Raw genomic sequence first — 20,168 nt, 5'->3', positions numbered from 1 at the left:
CGGCAACATCTACGACTTGGATAATATTCATATTTCCGATACGATCCATATTTCCGTTTCCGGCAATATCATCGTTTCCGGAGTATTCATTTCTTGCCTGTGACGATCTTAGCTCCCACTGAAACCAAGATCCGTCGGTTCCGAATATTCATAGATGGAGTATTTAATGCCATTAAATACTTGATCCGTTTACGTACTATTTGTGTGACCCTACGGGTTCAGTCAAGAGTAAGCTGTGGATTAATATCATTAATTCCACTTGAACTGAAGCGGCCTCTAGCTAGGCATTCAGCTCACTTGATCTCACTGAATTATTAACTTGTTAATTAATACTGAACCGCATTTATTAGACTTAACATAGAATGCATACTTGGACCAAGGGCATTATTTCCTTCAGTCTCCCACTTGTCCTTAGGGACAAGTGTGCATTTCCTAATTCCTTTGTCGCTCGATGCTTGCTCTTGAACATAAGGTAAGAGTTGTCATCCTTATTATGTCCAGAGGTGTTCCTCGGTTTCAGAGTTCAACTGATCAAATAAACAGATAATCATAGCCTATGATTCATCCGAGCACGGCCATGCATTTCACAGTTTCTAGCTCTCCGAGTGGCCTTGTACAACTTTTAAGCATCTCATCCCGATTTATGGGAGGACAATCCCAATCTTGCGATCTTGAGATTAGACTTCGTTTGATAGGTGATTACCTGAGCGTTGCCTTTATAGCCTCCTTTTACGGTGCGACGGTTGGTCAACGTCAAAGCAACCAGTTCTCAAACAAGTAATCTCAAATCACTCAGGTATTGAGGATTTAGTGTCTAATAATTTAATGAAATTTACTTATGACAGACTTTCATCTCTTACAGTAAAGTTTCATAGGTCTTGTCCGATACTAGTCTTCCCAAAGTAAGTATCTATGCAAATGATTATGACATTGCCATGTCCACATAGTTCAAGAAACAGAACTACTAGTCATCTTGCATTCTAATCGTCTAACGTTTTCTATGCGTCCAATTTTATAGAAAACTCCGATTAGGGACCATTTTCAACCTTTGACATTCAAGTTCACTTGATAGACATTTCTTAGTCACAGGACTGGTCCTGACAGTCTATCTTGAATATATCGTCAAATTTGAAGGGACTCATCATTTAATACTAAACCAAGATTAAATGGAATATGAAAATACATTTCATATATGATAAATGTTCAACCCCAATGTTTTATAACCATGGGCCTCAAACCCATCTTCTAAAACAATTCATGGAATTCAAAGCTATGCTTGATTTCCAGTGCTACAATGTGAGTGTTGCTTCTCACTTGTTGCATAGGTTTAGTTATCATGCTTTGCCAATCTTAATATCCTTTTCATCGAATGTTCTTCGAGATATGATGATAAGATCTTTTCGAGTTTGTTTATTATGTGATCTAGTCTTTCTTACTTCGATGGTGGTTTTACTCACTTTGCAATGAAGAACCATCAAGTTAGCAGACGTTTTTCTTGCTTCAAGAGTGGTTCTACGCATTTTTCAATGAAGAACCATCAAGCCAGCAGATAGGTGATCTACCCAAGTTCAGTGAAGAACTTTAAACAACCCTGTTTTATTGCTTCTTAGGCAATAATCACTTTTACTTCAACTGTATAGGTTGCTAGTGATGCTTTGTTTGGATTTACCTATCCAAGCAGTTCATAGATATGTGGAAGACTCTCCAACTATATCTTAGAACATAGAAATTATTATTTTAATTTCCCACGCAACAACTCATGGTCTCCAATCCATGTTGCCATTTCAAAACACGATGCTCTATAGCTCGTCCTTATCAATGGTTAACTCCAAAGGGGTCTTGCTTGATCCTTTGCCAGTGTTTCTGCGTGTAGCATCAATATTTAGCATATCTTTATTTCCTTGAATCAAGAACTATTCCTATGTACCTTTTCAAGTACCATAAGTATTCTTGATCTCAATCTAGTTGATCTTCACTTAGATCAATAGAGATTGGTATATGTTCGTCATGGCTAAAGTCATACGATACGTTTTTGGCGATCCTCATATTATATCATACATGATAAATTCTTTTGCAGAATAATTCCCAATTGAATTCTATTCATGTAACTTTAGCTTATTCAATTTCAGCAGATACTGAATCCAGCTAAATTCTTTGACATATAATATAGGTTAAGAATCTCATTTAGACTCTTTGATGTTTAACTTAGTAAATGCTTATACATAGTTCAAACATCCTTTACTTAGATTTATTCACATGGGTCGAATATCTCCAATGGAGACTTTCGTGTTTGATTTAGTAAATGCCATTACTTAATCCAAAACAATATCATAAGATTTCTGTAAATAGATCTTAATACCCAGTATGTACTAAGTTTCGCCATGGTCCATCATTGATGAATTATTTCAAATCTAAGTCATTAGCATTTGAATGCTATTTCACAATAGAGAGATATGTGTGTGATACACATAGGACCAATTAAGTTTTAAGTACTCCCACTAAACTTCTTATATATCTATAAGAATCATGTACATTTTATGAAACTAAAATACTTATTAGCTTCACTAAAATACATTTCTAATTCCCAATTGCTTGCTTAAATCTGTACTTAGATTTCATAAGCTAGCTTTCCTTTTCAAGCATTTATTTGGATCCACAAATCCTATGACATACCATGTACATAGTTTATTCCAACATTTGATTGAGGAATACGTTTTGTCATCCAATTGCCATATGTACCAATATGCAATCATTGCTTGAATTATAGACTTAAGCATTACGATTTTGCATGAGGTTTCAACACAATCCATGCCATGAATTTGCTTGTAACCTTTAGCAACTAATCTAGCTTTGTGTGTGAACACAATTCCATGTTTGATGGTTTTTGTCCTTAAAACAAACTTGCAACCAATAGGTGTGAAACTATTCTTGCAAATCAACAAAATTTCAATTTTGTCATCAAAACATTGAGTATGTTTTATGGCCTCTAACCATTTAAAACATTTGAGTCTATATATGGCCTCTAACCATTTTAGGGAATCTAGGTTTCGTCATAGCTTTCTTACAAGTCATAAACTCATTAATCTACATGATAATAGTTTGACTGCAAGTTGTAGGTTTCTTTACTATCGAATAGAAGAATCTCATAGTTTCATTGACCAGAACTCTATGTTTCCTTACTATCTAATAGAAGAATCTCATAGTTCCAGTGACTTGAACTCTATGCCTACTTGGGTATAGAACATCAAACATTAGAATATCAATAGCCACTTAAAGTCCTTTGAATATTCTGTTCTCCTTGAAGCACTTGTAAAGTCTTCTAAGAGATGTCTATTCTTTAAAGCCACTTCTAAAGTCTTAAAGAATAAGTTCGGATTTTCTGAAGCACTTCGAAAAGCCTCCGGAATGTCCGTTTTATGTTTGTTGTTCGCCTTGAAAACTTTCGAGGTCTATTTTCTCCCACTTGTCATTTTGGAAACGAATCTCCAAAAGGACATTATTTCGAGCAAACAAACATTATGTTCTCAAAAATTCGTGGTAGAAACAATACCCTTGTGTCTCATTTGAATAAATCACAATGAAACATATATCTAGACTTGGGCCTTAGTTTGTTGAATAACAAACACTAAGCTCCCACTGAGTTTAGCAACTCTTTAGATATATATAATTGAAAAGATATCCTGAAATTACTTTTCAATAGCTTTGACGAATTTGGTTTAGTTTGGTGGTAGTTGAGCATTTTGTTTTAGAAATTATAGGAAAAGTCTTTATGATTCATCATTGATCGAATCAAGTACTAATTGACTTCGATCATTCCAACGTAGATATGCCATATCTTATGGAGCTAGATTGTGAAATTACAACACACAATCATTGATGATCATATTTGGTCTCAAGTAATCATCAACATGATCTAACCTAGATCTTTATGATTTCTTGCCGAGTGGATTTTATACTTCTGAATCTTTGAACTAGCCAAACAGATTCAACTTATATCACATTTGAGTAAATAAACCTATATTCACTCAAATCCATGTGAAATAATAAAGTCATAAAACCTTTCTTTAGCTTTGAACTCTATCGTCTAGGCGTTCTAACAATAGTTCATATTCTTTGTTACTTTCAACAAGTAAGACTAGCTTGTCTTAAGTTGATCTAGAAATCAACCAACTTTCAAAAGTCCATCAAAATAGAGCTTATGAATGTTAACTTGTTGATATGGTCTAAGCAACAATGCCAAAGATTTAATGGAACTCAAATCAAGGGTTTGATTTGAACCTAGTAAAGTTCTTTAAAGAGTTGTTTGTTTTAATCAAGCATATTGACTCAACCAGTAATTGACCATTTCATTCAAATAAACAAACAAACAAGTATTGTTTTTGTTCTTCTGAATGTGAGTCTTTCTGTGTTTTGAAGCAGAAATTTAGGTATGCTGATTATGGAACAAAATAGCCATTAAGTTCCAGCCTTTGAAAGGACTTAAAACAAACTAGATGACCCTACAACTAATGTAGCATTGCCATGCTTCATTTCCCACTTGTAGGTCATTAGTGTATCCTAGCTTCCATTATTTGAGTTATTACCGAAGTAAGAACCTCAAGCGGTATATGATACCAAGGAAGTTTGATTGCTAGGTCACTTCTCTTTAAACATAAATTTATAGGTAGAAACGGAATTGTAAATTCCTTTCATTGTTCCTCGTTTTCCTATTTCTTGTACCCTTTCTTATAGTCTTAAGAATTGAATTCTTTAGTGTTGACTTTTATACTTTGTTAGACATGTCCAATGTCACCAACAAGGTTCTTTACCATTTTAATTTATGTTGAATATTCTGTTTCAACTAGATGATCTTACCAGAAGCTTCTAAAGTTCTCTAAGCATCGATCTATTCGAATGTCTAGGAACTAGACTCATTCGAGAATTAAATGGAAAAAGGATTTTAGGTTGTTAACCATTGGTAAAGCTGAGCGTTTAAACTCAATGCTTTATGATCTCAAAACTACAGTGTATTTTGAATTCACAAGCACCAATTGGTTTGCCATTCGATTTTGATATTCGAAAACAACCATAAAAGTCGCTATAAGAAACGTACATTTTAAATTGCTCACTTTCTCTCTTTTCCGTGAATCGTTCTTGGATTCACTACCAATCGAGGAAATTTACTGTTACCTTTCTAAAAGGATTTATTGCAGTGCAAGATATTTAATTATAAACAATAATTAAAACATACATTGAAGCATGCAAAGTCTAAACATTTATCATGAATAATAACTTGAAATTAAAGCAACCATGCAATTCAAACAAGTTATTAGCATTTTATTCGAATTATGTGTTCCGGCAGGTGTGAATAAAATGATTCCAAGACCCTAAAATCATTGAAGAACTAAGCACAGTTTGTCGACTTAATCCTAAAACATTTTAGGTAAGCAAAAGCCTTTTGCTAATAGTCTAGAAACTACTCTTGGTTGATAGGCACGTCTAAGAACTTATTAGGTAAACCTATCGATTTTGCCACGACATAAAAGGACTCCTTACTTATATCGTTGAGTTTCACCAAAACTAACATGTACTCACAATTATTTGTGTACCTTGCCCCTTTAGGACCAATAAGTAACACCTCGCTGAGCGAAAACTATTACTAGATTGATGTAAAGGATATCCAAGCAAGTGTATATTTTGGCATGGCACCTTTTAACTCAATTTTTAAGTTTGGAACTTAAGGCTCTTACTATGTTGGTTAGATTTTAAGTGAACTAAAATCCTTAATCATGCAACATAATCAAGCTTTTGATCTCATGCATTTTAAGACATATTTAAAACAATAAATAACTTAAAACATGCATAAGATATTTGTGATCTAGTATGGCCCGACTTCATCTTGAAGCTTTGACTTCAAAGTCCGTCTTGAAAATCTCGTGGGAGGCACCATTTTCTTCAAATAGGATAAGCTATAACTAATTACAACTATTTGATGGTACGCAGACCATATTTGAATTGAAAAATAACTTTGGTGCTTTAGACCAATTACATTCAAATTAATGGTACGCAGACCATATTTTCTATCCTATTTGGGCCATACTAGTCACTTCATAACCTGCAAAACAGTACATATACAATATATACCATTCACCCATTCATTATCATGAATGGCCCACATAACTGGTTAGTAAAACACATTATGCATCACGTAAACATTTGCAGCAATTAATCAAGGGCACCAATAATCTACCAATTATTCAGTCCTTATTAATTCTAATCAAGTTGTTTTAACCTTAAGGATTTGTAGACCTAATCAAGAGTTTATGACTAAAAAGCGCTCCCACTTAAACCAATAAATTCATATGCTTTACTAATTTTAAACATAAAATTGTATTTCTAGTCTAACCGGAAACATACAAATTTAATTAAAATTTAAAGCTCATATAAATTTATAATTGAATCCAAAAATTTAATTTAATTTCAGTCGCATTTAAATTAATTCATGATTTTAATTTTAGTAAAATAATTAGAATAAATTCCATTTATTATAATTATAATATTCAAAATTAAAATCCAAGAAATTAATTCAAATTATTAATTTTAAAATTAATTAAAATTACGTGAACTGAAATTTTCAAATTAAACATTCAAAACGATCTAATCGTAACGCAAACACCCTACGCGTTGCACGCCCATGGGCCGTACTCACACAGCCATTGCTGGCCATGTGCGCGCAGCCCATGCGCTCGTCGCATAGCTGCTGCTGTCTCATCGCAAGCCTCCGCACAGCGCCCCATCGCACGCGAGCTATCGCTCGCAGTGCGCGCGCGAGATCGCTCGCTGGGCGCGCTGGCTCGCTCGCTGTGCGCGCGAGCCATCGCTCGCTGGGGCGCGAGATCGCTCGCTGGCGCGCGAGATCGCTCGCTGCGCGCGCGAGATCGCTCGCTGCGCGCGCGCGAGCCATCGCTCGCTGGTGCGCGACATCGCTCGCTGGGCGGGCGACATCGCGCGCTGTGCGCGCGAGTGATGCTGTGCGCAGCGCTCGTGGCACGCGAGCTTGCGCTCGCTGCGCGCGAGGCTGCGCGCACTTGTGCGAGGCAGCGCGCGTTGTGGCGCAGCTCGCTTGCTGCCCACACGCGACTGCCTTGGCTCGCCCTTCGCCCACGCCCATTCGTTCATTGCTCGTGGCACACGACACAAGGCAGGGCTGCTGCCTTGTGCTCGTGCACTACGCCCTTGCTCATTGCATTCGTGCCGCACGGGCGACGAGCTCCCTTGCTCGTCGTCGCATGCCCGCATTATACAACACCCTTAAGGGTAACACGAAGCGTCCATTGCTTCGTGCGTGCAAGTTATTTGAACGAATCGCATAAAAATTTAAAATTTATATTTAAAATTAATGACAAATTAATAAATATTATTAATTTCATAATTTTAGGGCGAAAAATCGAAAATTTATTATCCAATTGATTTCCGATTGTTATGGATTCAAGTCTAGGTCATAAAAATTTAAAATTTATCGTAAATTTACAATTTTTTATGGTGGTTTTTAATCATAGGTTTCTAATTAAATTACAATTAATTATGAAAATCAAATTAATTCTAAATTATTCTAATTTTCAACAAATTAATCATAATTACAAATTAGATTGCATAATTAACAAGACTAGGCATTCAAACTTGTTAAACATATGCAGTAGGTCAATCAAAAATTCAAGATTTATCAACAGGAATCGCAAATATTTAATTTAACATCTTAAATTTACGAAATTTTGCATCCGAAAAACTAAAACCTTCGAAAAGTCATAGTTAGGCTTCGAATTTGAGAATTCTGGGTTCGGCAGAAAAATACTATTTTTGTCAAAATTTTAGAATGCCTTTTACATGCGGAATTGACACAAAAATCACTCAATTCGGATGAGTAATGAAGAAACTGCCGAAAAACTGCGTACATATAATTAAATAAACGCAATTTGCAATTAATTAACAATTACGAAAATTAATCACCCCTTTTAATTCTTGCAAATTTGTAATATTTAACCATGTTCATGCAATTTAGATTATGAAAATAATAAGGGGCTCGTGATACCACTGTTAGGTTATGATACATATGACATTTACATAAATCATGCGGAAACAACCATTAACCCAGGAATCATATTATTTACACATAATCATATAGCATAATTAGATGCATACTCTTTGTTGCGTGCCCTCCCTAGCTGCGCCCGAACCGAACAAGAACAAGTCTTTTAGGACTCCAAATGTCGTCCCTCCGTAGATAGTCCACAGCACGTCCGGATCCGCCTTAAGATTGACCAACTAGAATCGCCCTTAAGGTACTAGAAAATTCGGCACTTTTATGAGCAAGATGTGTTTTAATTTTCTCTCAAAAACCTCACTTTTGAATACTTTGAAACTTGTATATAAATTATGACCCCTAGGCCTTTATTTATAGAGTTATGGAAAAGGAATCGTAATCCTAGTAGGATGCGAATTAATTGGAATTAGAATCCTACATGAATTCTATTTAATGAATTTATCCAATTAGGAATAGACATTTAATCATATACTGACTCTTGCAGATTCAGGAATCACGCATGAGCACAAACTCACACACACACGGCAGCCACAAGGACTGCCCATGCGTGCGAGCTGCAGCCCACGCAGCAAGGCCCACGCCTCCGTGGCCTTGGCGCGCGCTGGGCTTGTGGCGTGCGTGCTTGCTGGGCGACGGCCTGGCTTCGTGCTGGGCCTTCGTCCGGCAGGCCTCGTCCGATGCTAATTCGTACGATACGCTTCCGATTAAATTTCCATTTCCGGAATCTATTTCCGATACGAACAATATTTAATATTTCCGATTCCGGAATTAATTTCCGTTTCGAACAAATATTTAATATTTCCGTTTCCGGAATTATTTTCCGATTCCGGCAATATTTCCGATTCTGACAATATTTCCGTTTCCGGCAATATTTCCGATTCTGGTAATATTTCCATTTCCAATAATATTTTCCGATACGTACCATGTTTCCGTTTCCGGCAACATCTACGACTTGGATAATATTCATATTTCCGATACGATCCATATTTCCGTTTCCGGCAATATCATCGTTTCCGGAGTATTCATTTCTTGCCTGTGACGATCTTAGCTCCCACTGAAACCAAGATCCGTCGGTTCCGAATATTCATAGATGGAGTATTTAATGCCATTAAATACTTGATCCGTTTACGTACTATTTGTGTGACCCTACGGGTTCAGTCAAGAGTAAGCTGTGGATTAATATCATTAATTCCACTTGAACTGAAGCGGCCTCTAGCTAGGCATTCAGCTCACTTGATCTCACTGAATTATTAACTTGTTAATTAATACTGAACCGCATTTATTAGACTTAACATAGAATGCATACTTGGACCAAGGGCATTATTTCCTTCAGGAACGACTGTTCCGTTCTTCTGATCTTCCTTTAGCTTTGGACATTCTCTTTTGTAATGGCCTATTCCATCACAATAAAGACAGCTTGATGTGGACTTGTCCTGCTTTGATTTAGCATTGCCCTTGGACTTTCCACCTTTCTTGAACGGTCTCCTTCTAGCCTTGAGTAAATCTTTGGCTTCACAGTCCAGTATTATTTCAGCCTTTCTGACAAGGTGAACAAATTCTGCAACTGTTTCTTCTCTTGGTTCACTTAGGTATAGTTGCTTGAAGCGACCAAACCCACTGTGTAGTGAATTGAGCAAGACAGAGACTGCCATCCTTTCGCTTATTGGTGTTCCTAGTAGACTTAGGCGATCAAAATATGAACACATAAGATCCACATGGAACCTCAGTGGGACGCCTACCCTCTGTTTAGTGCGAAGGAGCTGAACATGTGTTTCTTGGACCTCCATCCTATAACACCTGTTGGGAGAACTAACCTTTAGACCAGACATTGATTCAATCAACTCATGGACGTTCAGGTCCCTGTCCTCCGTACTTCCACGACAGATATCCCTTAGGTTCTTGATGAGCGTAAAAGGTTCATAGGCTACAAACCTTTTAGCCCAATCATCAGGGATATTGTTCAGCATGAGACCCATAACCTTTTTGAGATCCGCATCCCAGGCGTAAAATCTCTCAGGGGTCATGTCTCTGGCATAGTAGCTTGGCATGGGATGTGACAGTACATACTCAAGTCCATTGAGTTTGACTATTTCAACTAGCTTAGCTTCCCATTCAAGAAAATTTGTCAGGTTCAGCTTGACCATAAGCTCAGAACCCATGATGATGTTTTGATTGTTGTTTGCCATATTAAAACTACAATTGAAAAGAATAAACAAATAAATAACCATTCACAGTTTCTCTTAATAAACTTAAATTCTAGCATACATGCATAATTCAATGTTTATTAAGCATTTTATTCAAATTATGTGTCCCGGCAGGTGTGAATAAAATGATTCCAAGATCCTAAAATCATTGAAGAACTAAGCACAGTTTGTCGACTTAATCCTAGAACATCTTAGGTAAGCAAAAGCCTTTTGCTAATAGTCTAGAAACTATTCTTGGTTGATAGGTACGTCTAAGAACTTATTAGGTAAACCTATCGAATTTGCCACGACATAAAAGGACTCCTTACTTATATCGTTGAGTTTCACCAAAACTAACATGTACTCACAATTATTTGTGTACCTTGCCCCTTTAGGACCAATAAGTAACACCTCGCTGAGCGAAAACTATTACTAGATTGATGTAAAGGATATCCAAGCAAGTGTATATTTTGGCATGGCACCTTTTAACTCAATTTTTAAGTTTGGAACTTAAGGCTCTTACTATGTTGGTTAGATTTTAAGTGAACTAAAATCCTTAATCATGCAACATAATCAAGCTTTTGATCTCATGCATTTTAAGACATATTTAAAACAATAAATAACTTAAAACATGCATAAGATAAATGTGATCTAGTATGGCCCGACTTCATCTTGAAGCTTTGACTTCAAAGTCCGTCTTGAAAATCTCCGTGGGAGGCACCATTTTCTTCAAATAGGATAAGTTATAACTAATTACAACTATTTGATGGTACGCAGACCATATTTGAATTGAAAAATAACTTTGGTACTTTAGACCAATTACATTCAAATTAATGGTACGCAGACCATATTTTCTATCCTATTTGGGCCATACTAGTCACTTCATAACCTGCAAAACAGTACATATACAATATATACCATTCACCCATTCATTATCATGAATGGCCCACATAGCTGGTTAGTAAAACACATTATGCATCACGTAAACATTTGCAGCAATTAATCAAGGGCACCAATAATCTACCAATTATTCAGTCCTTATTAATTCTAATCAAGTTGTTTTAACCTTAAGGATTTGTAGACCTAATCAAGAGTTTATGACTAAAAAGCGCTCCCACTTAAACCAATAAATTCATATGCTTTACCAATTTTAAACATAAAAATGTATTTCTAGTCTAACCGGAAACATACAAATTTAATTAAAATTTAAAGCTCATATAAATTTATAATTGAATCCAAAAAGTTTAATTTAATTTCAGTCGCATTTAAATTAATTCATGATTTTAATTTTAGTAAAATAATTAGAATAAATAACATTTATTATAATTACAATATTCAAAATTAAAATCCAAGAAAATAATTTAAATTATTAATTTTAAAATTAATTAAAATTACGTGAACTGAAATTTTCAAATTAAACATTCAAAACGATCTTTAATCGTAACGCAAACACCCTACGCGTTGCACGCCCATGGGCCGCACGCACACAGCCATTGCTGGCCATGGTGCGCGCAGCCCATGCGCTCGTCGCATAGCTGCTGCATCCCTATCGCAAGCCTCCGCACGCATTGGTGCTCGCTGCGCGCGCCAGCGCTCATCGCACGCGGGCTATCGCTCGCAGTGCGCGCGCGAGCCATCGCTCGCTGGGCGCGCGACATCGCTCGCTGGGCGGGCGACATCGCTCGCTGTGCGCGCGAGCAATGCTAGGCGCAGCGCTCGTGGCACGCGAGCTTGCGCTCGCTGCGCGCGAGGCTGCGCGCTCTTGTGCGAGGCAGCGCGCGTTGTGGCGCAGCTCGCTTGCTGCCCACACGCGACTGCCTTGGCTCGCCCTTCGCCCATGCCCATTCGTCCATTGCTCGTGGCACACGACACAAGGCAGGGCTGCTGCCTTGTGCTCGTGCACTACGCCCTTGCTCATTGCATTCGTGCCGCACGGGCGACGAGCTCCCTTGCTCGTCGTCGCATGCCCGCATTATACAACACCCCTTAAGGGTAACACGAAGCGTCCATTGCTTCGTGCGTGCAAGTTTTATGAACGAATCGCATAAAAATTTAAAATTTATATTTAAAATTAATGACAAATTAATAAATAATATTAATTTCATAATTTTAGGGCGAAAAATCGAAAATTTATTATCCAATTGATTTCCGATTGTTATGGATTCAAGTCTAGGTCATAAAAATTTAAAATTTATCATAAATTTACAATTTTTATGGTGGTTTTTAATCATAGGTTTCTAATTAAATTACAATTAATTATGAAAATCAAATTAATTCTAAATTATTCTAATTTTCATCAAATTAATCATAATTACAAATTAGATTGCATAATTAACAAGACTAGGCATTCAAACTTGTTAAACATATGCAGTAGGTCAATCAAAAATTCAAGATTTATCAACAAGAATCGCAAATATTTAATTTAACATCTTAAATTTACGAAATTTTGCATTCGAAAAACTAAAACCTTCGAAAAGTCATAGTTAGGCTTCGAATTTGAGAATTCTGGGTTCGGCAGAAAAATAATATTTTTGTCAAAATTTTAGAATGCCTTTTACATGCGGAATTGACACAAAAATCACTCAATTCGGATGAGTAACGAAGAAACTGCCAAAAAACTGCGTACGTATAATTAATTAAACGCAATTTGCAATTAATTAACAATTACGAAAATTAATCACCCCTTTTAATTCTTGCAAATTTGTAATATTTAACCATGTTCATGCAATTTAGATTATGAAAATAATAAGGGGCTCGTGATACCACTGTTAGGTTATGATACATATGACATTACATAGATCATGCGGAAACAACCATTAACCCAGGACAACATATTATTTACACATAATCATATAGCATAATTTAGATGCATACTCTTTGTTGCGTGCCCTCCCTAGCTGCGCCCGAACCGAACAAGAACAAGTCTTTAGGACTCCAAGTGTCGTCCCTCCGTAGATAGTCCACAGCACGTCCGGATCCGCCTTAAGATTGACCAACTAGAATCGCCCTTAAGGTACTAGAAAATTTCGGCACTTTTATGAGCAAGATGTGTGTTTTAATTTTCTCTCAAAAACTCACTTTTTGAATACTTTTGAAACTTGTTATAAATTGTGAGCCCTAGCCTCATATTTATAGGGGTATGGAAAGGGAATCGAAATCCTATTCAGATACAAATTAATTAAACCTAGAATCCTACAAGAACTCTAATTTAATTAATTTATCAAATAGAATTAGGAATTTAATCATTAACCGAACTCTGCATGTTTTAGGAAACGTGCACGAACACAAACACTTGCACACACACGCACGGCAGCCACGATGGGCCCCCATGCGTGCGCGCGAGCAGCAGCCCACGCAGCGCCCGCGCGCGCTGCGCGCTGCGCGTGCTGCGCGCTGCGCAGCCTGCTGGGCCTGGCGTGGCTGTTTGTGCGGCGCGCTTGGCTTGCTGGGCGATGGCCTGGCTTCGTGCTGGGCCTCGTCCGGCAGGCCTCGTCCGATGCTTATTCGTACGATGCGCTTCCGATTAAATTTTCCGATTCCGGAATTCATTTCCGATACGAACAATATTTAATATTTCCGATTCCGGAATTAATTTCCGTTTCGAACAAATATTTAATATTTTCGTTTCCGGAATTATTTTCCGATTCCGGTAATATTTCCGATTCTGACAATATTTCCGTTTCCGGCAATATTTCCGATTCTGGCAATATTTCCATTTCCGATAATATTTTCCGATACGTACCATGTTTCCGTTTCCGGCAACATCTACGACTTGGATAATATTTATATTTCCGATACGATCCATATTTCCGTTTCCGGCAATATCATCGTTTCCGGAGTATTCATTTCTTGCCTGTGACGATCTTAGCTCCCACTGAAACCAAGATCCGTCGGTTCCGAATATTCATAGATGGAGTATTTAATGCCATTAAATACTTGATCCGTTTACGTACTATTTGTGTGACCCTACGGGTTCAGTCAAGAGTAAGCTGTGGATTAATATCATTAATTCCACTTGAACTGAAGCGGCCTCTAGCTAGGCATTCAGCTCACTTGATCTCACTGAATTATTAACTTGTTAATTAATACTGAACCGCATTTATTAGACTTAACATAGAATGCATACTTGGACCAAGGGCATTATTTCCTTCAAAAACTGGCTCGATTAGGGAACTTGCTAAAATTAGTGGCTAACCTTTTGAAGACTGATCAAGAAAACGCCTAAATTCAATAGGATGCTTACTATCCAGAAACAAATGCACGTTCACGACATTATAATAGTTTAGAACACAAATCTCAAAACCAAATTTAGCAGTCTATTCTTACAAATTGATCGCCACTAAATTATGCATAAACCATTGGAAATGTGTGCAAAATGAGGGGATACGTCATGAACTTCTCTCGTACCTGCAAGCAACGATAGTTTAACTTTCAGTTTACATTTGGTTGACTCTCAAAATAAAGAAAGATGAGGTATCTCTATGTTCACATGTAGTTCATATTACTTTGAAACGAGAATGTAATGACAGTCCGTATTATTTTGTTGTAGTTTTTTGTTTCTCTGTAATGCATTGTATTGCTTGAATTAGACAAGTGTGCACTTAATTTTCTTTCACCTGGAAGTGGTGATTAATATCTCTCACCTATAATGAATGTGTTTAAGTAAGCTACAATATGAATGTATGTCATAATACCGGTTTAATCAGCAAACGTGTGAAATTTGGTGATCTGAATCTGAACTACAATGAGCGAACAGGCAAGCAAAAAACCCCACATAAATCTAAACGGCCTGTTTATAAATACTAATATCTTACAGAAAGAACCTTTGACAAAAGTTATTGGGACCTGGGGTTTGTGCACAAAAAAAGGGGTTATCCCTGGTGTACAAGGCATAATTCAGTTAAGCATAGCAGGAAGGTACTGATTGAAAGTATTCTGGCATGATATTCATTTCTATTTTGGAAAACAAAAAAGGAGAAGGATTAACGAAAAGGAAGCAACACAGAAGAATATAGAATCTCTTTCCTATTATAATAACTTCATGTTAAAGTTCAAGGACTTGCATTTAAACGTGTTTATAAGCAGAACACTAGGGGACTTACAAAATACTGCCAAAATAGCACATATGCAAACGTGTTTATCAGTTACCTACTTCTAATGTGCGTTATTTAAGCAGATGGGTGTAATGAACTTACAGAAAGAATAATATGAGGTTGTATGAGCTGTCAGAGCTCTCACTTGGCATATATGAACACCAGAAACTTCTTGATCTGCATCAAAACAAACCTTGAAGCTTAGTATTAGAGGATGGACAGCTACCTGGCACATTATTTGGCATGACACCATAGGATCATAGGTACAAAGTCCGGAATAAAGGGACACACCAGGTTTCCAATGTGTTTATGAGTTTTTGCCAGTTTTTGAGAGAAGAGCTAGCCAGAATTTGAATAAAATAAACCAAACAGTTAAGTCTATCAGGAATCAGGAGGCAACCGCGAACTATAATTTCAACTCTTATATATGGTGCACACAGCAAAACAGTGTGTGTATTAATTGCTAGTAGTTGAATGGAAGAACAAACAAGAGCATGTATATATATATATATTTGACGATAGCAACGTTGAAATGCGGAGTGAATACTTTTGAAATATCCTATGCCAAACTTGTTCAATTTCTTGTAGCTAAAAGTTTTCTGTCTCTATACATAAGTTAGCTTTATTGTCTGCTGCAAATAAGGGGTAATGCTAGATTACTTAGTCGCACTAAAACAACGAATGTTCACCAAGGATGTATTCAATTATAAAAAATCATAATCAAAGGCAGCAAAGTAAGGGCATACAAAACTGAACAGGGTATATACCTTAGGATTTTTTGGTATTTACTACCTTCAAAATACACCACTTTTGTATTTACTACCTTATGAAAATTTTATTTTAAATTACTACCTTAAAGTTTCATTTTTTTTGTATTCACTACCATTTTACAGTTTTCTCATTTTAAAATTGAGATATCTCTTTCGTTTCTTAATCATTTTAAGTGATTCAAAACCCATTCTTCTTATTTATGTGTAAGGATTCCATAGGGATCTTTCATTTAACATTTTGTAAAAGGTAAAATAAATTAATATTATTTGTAAAATATTAAACTACTTATGAATTATGAAATAATTTTTTTTTGAAATGACGTTCTCAATGAATTCTCTATAGAAAAAGGAAAATAATGAACTTTGAATCACTTTAAACGATTAAGAAATGAAAGAGATATCTTAATTTTAAAATGAGAAAACTATAAAGTGGTAGTAAATAAATAAAAATTGGAAGTTTAAGGTAGTAATTTAAAATAAAAATTTCATAAGGTAGTAAATACAAAAGTGGTGTATTTTAAAGGTAGTAAATACCAAAATTTCCTATACCTTATTTACCATTTCCTCTGCAACAGGAACATGCAGGTGACATTGGAATGCATGTGCTTGCATGATTTTCTACACAGGTGGGCTGTCTTCCACGGGCATATTTGCAGCACAAACCAAAAGGCACAAAAAGGAGCAGCGACTGCATGGCATGAACATGTTTGGTTACAGTAAGCCATACAAGAATAATACCAAAGCAAGCTATAAATGCACAATCAGGAAGCAGATAAAAAGGCTTGTGATAGATTACATGTAAATCATATGATACCGGCTAATCTGAGCACATCATAAGAGATGACATTTCTGACACGGTGCTCAGGTTGGTGTTCTGGAGATTGTTTTGAAACAACTTTGACGTTACATGCTTTTCTAGCACGAGACAACGCCACATAAAGTTGACCATGGGAGAAACACGGCTGGGGAAGATAGATGGAGACTTGGCTTAGTGTCTGCCCTTGTAACTTGTTAATCGTCATTGCAAAGCTTAGTTTTATAGGAAATTGTTTCCTCTGAAATTGGAAAGGATAATTGGAAGATGCAGACGGCCGAAGCCTAATTCGGGGTATAAAAGCATGGCTTCCGCTGTGCTGCCCCGTCGTGATCATGCATTCAATCAGATTCGGGCAGAAGTTCTTGCATATCATATGTGTCCCATTGCACAGGCCAGACGAAGGTAGGATATTGCGAAGCAGAAGAACTGGACTATTTTTCTTCAAGACGAGCTTGTGTGGGCTCATTCCGCCTGGTAGAGGGTGTGTATAAATTTAGGAGGATAGATCGCACTATTATCATCGAGAACTGTAACAAAAGTCCTGTACATAACAGATTCTCCAGGGAATTTGTCTATCAGGGTAGCATTGATAACGTCAACATCTTCATTCAGGGGGGTTAGTATAGCCGTTGTTGTGAAATTTCCTGGGGCGGATCTGCGAACATCTATCTCGGGGAATGCAATTGCAGTAAGTTCGGCAATAGGATCAGAAGTGACCTCAGATGGGTGTACTATCTGCATTGGCAATTTCACAAGGTCATTCTCGCCGATTTGCAGCTCACCATTTCCAAGAGAAAGCAAAAAACGCAGAAAAGTAGGGATCTTCTCTTGCCCGGACATTTTCAGTGAGGTTGAACCTAATGAACCGAGGCCAAAGAACAGAACTCACTAAGCTAGGAGAAACAACTTCTCGCTGTGTTTTGCGGGGTAGGACGGGCAGGACCTGACGGAAGTCGCCACCAAAAACCACAAGCTTGCCACCAAAAAGGGCATTCTCATCACACAAGTCTCGGAGAAGCATGTCTAGGGACTCAACATTTTCTTTCCTTGCCATTGAAGCTTCGTCCCAAATAATCAACGATGTTTCTTTTATTAAACATGCAAGGCTGCCCTGTTTAGGAACATCGCAAGCAAGGGAAGCATCAGAATCTATCGGTATTTTAAACCGAGACTGAGCAGTCCTCCCAGAAGGTATATTTGATGCTGCAATTCCAGATGTGGCAGTTGGTAGGACAATCTTGTTCATCAAACGAACCTCTTCATAAAGAGAATTGTATTGGAAGGTTTTACCTGTTCCTCCGGGCCCGTCTATGAAGAATGCACCAGGTTTCCCCTTAAGAACGTGGTCAATAATGCTGTCAAATGCATCCTGTTGTGCTTGGTTTAATGTGTTACGGGCATCAATACAGTCCTGAGGTATCGGTGCATCAAGTGCATCGATAATGTCTTTTGTTCGCCTGAACTCTTCATCTTGAAAATCATTTAAATGTTGTAGACCAAAGTCTCTAAATGATTTCCCCATTGCTTCGAGAGATTGCTCAACAGATCTAACAATGAGCTCCCTTGACTTGCTGTCAGAACTCGGAATCTGATGCCTAAAATCTTCAGAGAGAGCGTTGTATTATTTTAACCAGAGGGCATTTGGGTCACTTGGCTGGCAGAAGATCAGTACTGTTGAAAAGAGCTGCCGGAATGCAGTCGGCATTTGCACTTCACACGCTTCAGCTAAGCACAAGTCGACAGCGTTGTCTTCCTCTAGCAATTTCAATCGCAAAGCTGTCTCCTGAAAAGTGGCACACTTATAACCATCAACAGTCCGAAGATGATCAAAGGATCGCGGGCTATCCACGTGCATCAGTAATAATCTGAGGAAGTAACGTTCCCCTTCAGCAGGTGCTACAAAAGTGAGCCTGCCAACAACGGTCTTGTTGCTTCTTTTTTTCCATTCTTTACCCTTACACTTTTCTTAGCATCCTCAAGAGTCTCTGTATAATCTCCAACAACAGACTCCATAGAATTACTCCTGTGCGGACGTGTGAATGTCAACCAACAAACCCAAGTGTGAGGGCCAAACTGGAGATGCTCAATAGGAGCAAGCAAGACTTGAGTCTGGGCAACCACGGCGCGCAAGACTCCTATATAATCGAGACGCACGTGTTTCACAGAAACTCGAGTGTCCATACAATGATGTTCTGGAGGCAGGACCTGTGGATGTCCGCTTTCAATACCCTCTAACTCAACTCTCTTGAGATGATACAACCTCGCACATCTTTCAAGGCCCCTATTCCTAGCAGAGGTAAAATCCTCAACAACATCATATTTTTGTATAAGGCTACAGACAGCCTTCTCAGCAGCTCTCTCGCAAGACTCCTCCAGTGTAGGAGATTCTCCACCTATGTACACATAAGCAAGTGCATTCGTTCCCGGCCTCACCGCCACGCAAACATTATTTTTATCTATATCTAACATATCGTACATTGGCTTTGGAAAGGAATACGGATTTGTGCGGGTAGCACTGCCATAACCTGTGATGGAAAAAAAAGCTAATTTCAGGGGATCTTAGGCACATAAGCATGCAAACAGTCTGATATTGGGCACATATATGGTTAGGCATATCGAGTAAAGCAAGAAGAACAAGAACTCGCTGTTAGACTAAAAGTTAGGATTGTAGATGACCATGCAAAATGAACAAGGCAATTAACTTGTTAGCCCACTGTACAACTGCTCCACAGGCAGCAACAAAAACCAAAACACTAAAATGTTGGCTAACCACTCTAGCGCAAACCTAGACCTAACATTGGACTTTTTTTTATATTGGGATGTAAGTGTATGGTAAACATAAAGGGTGGAAACCTTGATGGGCTCACAACTATTAGCTGTGTGTACGTGTTGTCAGTTAGCACCAATTAAAAAAGGTGGGTCGGTTCCAAATTACTTAGGTTCTCGTTAACTCTTGTAGCCAACCACACTATAGGTCATAGTCTGATTCAAGCAAGCACACTATAGGCAACTATTCAGTCAGGCAGACTATATGGAGACAGTGACTCCGTCAGCCATACTTAGTTATAGTATTAGGATTCAATTGATATTGAGCCATTCTATATGTTCGGGATCTTAGTGGCACTATATATCCAGGGACAGCTGAACTCTCTTAAGTGTGTAAACCTTAAACACTACCAACAAACACATAATACACGGTAATCCATATATATTACGACTAAACAT

General features: G+C 37.6%; 1 protein-coding gene across 1 annotated transcript; it reads right to left on the bottom strand.

Moving 5' to 3' along the window:
- Nucleotides 1-17,405: 17,405 nt before the first annotated feature.
- On the bottom strand, nucleotides 17,406-18,798 carry LOC130467328 (uncharacterized). The gene is made up of 3 exons (XM_056835812.1): nucleotides 18,660-18,798; nucleotides 17,892-18,545; nucleotides 17,406-17,800 (listed from the first exon to the last, which is right to left on the bottom strand). Exons 1-3 carry the CDS (start codon nucleotides 18,796-18,798, stop codon nucleotides 17,406-17,408), a joined length of 1,188 nt encoding a protein of 395 aa, XP_056691790.1.
- Nucleotides 18,799-20,168: the final 1,370 nt, after the last annotated feature.

This window comes from Spinacia oleracea, chromosome 2 (genome assembly GCF_020520425.1).
Source record: "Spinacia oleracea cultivar Varoflay chromosome 2, BTI_SOV_V1, whole genome shotgun sequence".
NCBI classification, from domain to species: Eukaryota; Viridiplantae; Streptophyta; class Magnoliopsida; order Caryophyllales; family Amaranthaceae; genus Spinacia; species Spinacia oleracea.
Note: the sequence above shows the minus strand (reverse complement) of the source record. Positions and strands in the feature narration are given on the sequence as shown.

Excerpts from the sequence above, each read along its gene's own strand:
- LOC130467328 (XM_056835812.1), bottom strand. The coding sequence starts at position 18,798 with ATGCACGTGGATAGCCCGCGATCCTTTGATCATCTTCGGACTGTTGAT. Across the intron at positions 18,546-18,659 it reads CTTGTGCTTAGCTGAAGCGT|ATTTTAGGCATCAGATTCCG; the intron begins GTGAAGTGCAAA and ends CTCTCTCTGAAG. Across the intron at positions 17,801-17,891 it reads GGTTTTTGGTGGCGACTTCC|GTTCAACCTCACTGAAAATG; the intron begins GTCAGGTCCTGC and ends TCGGTTCATTAG.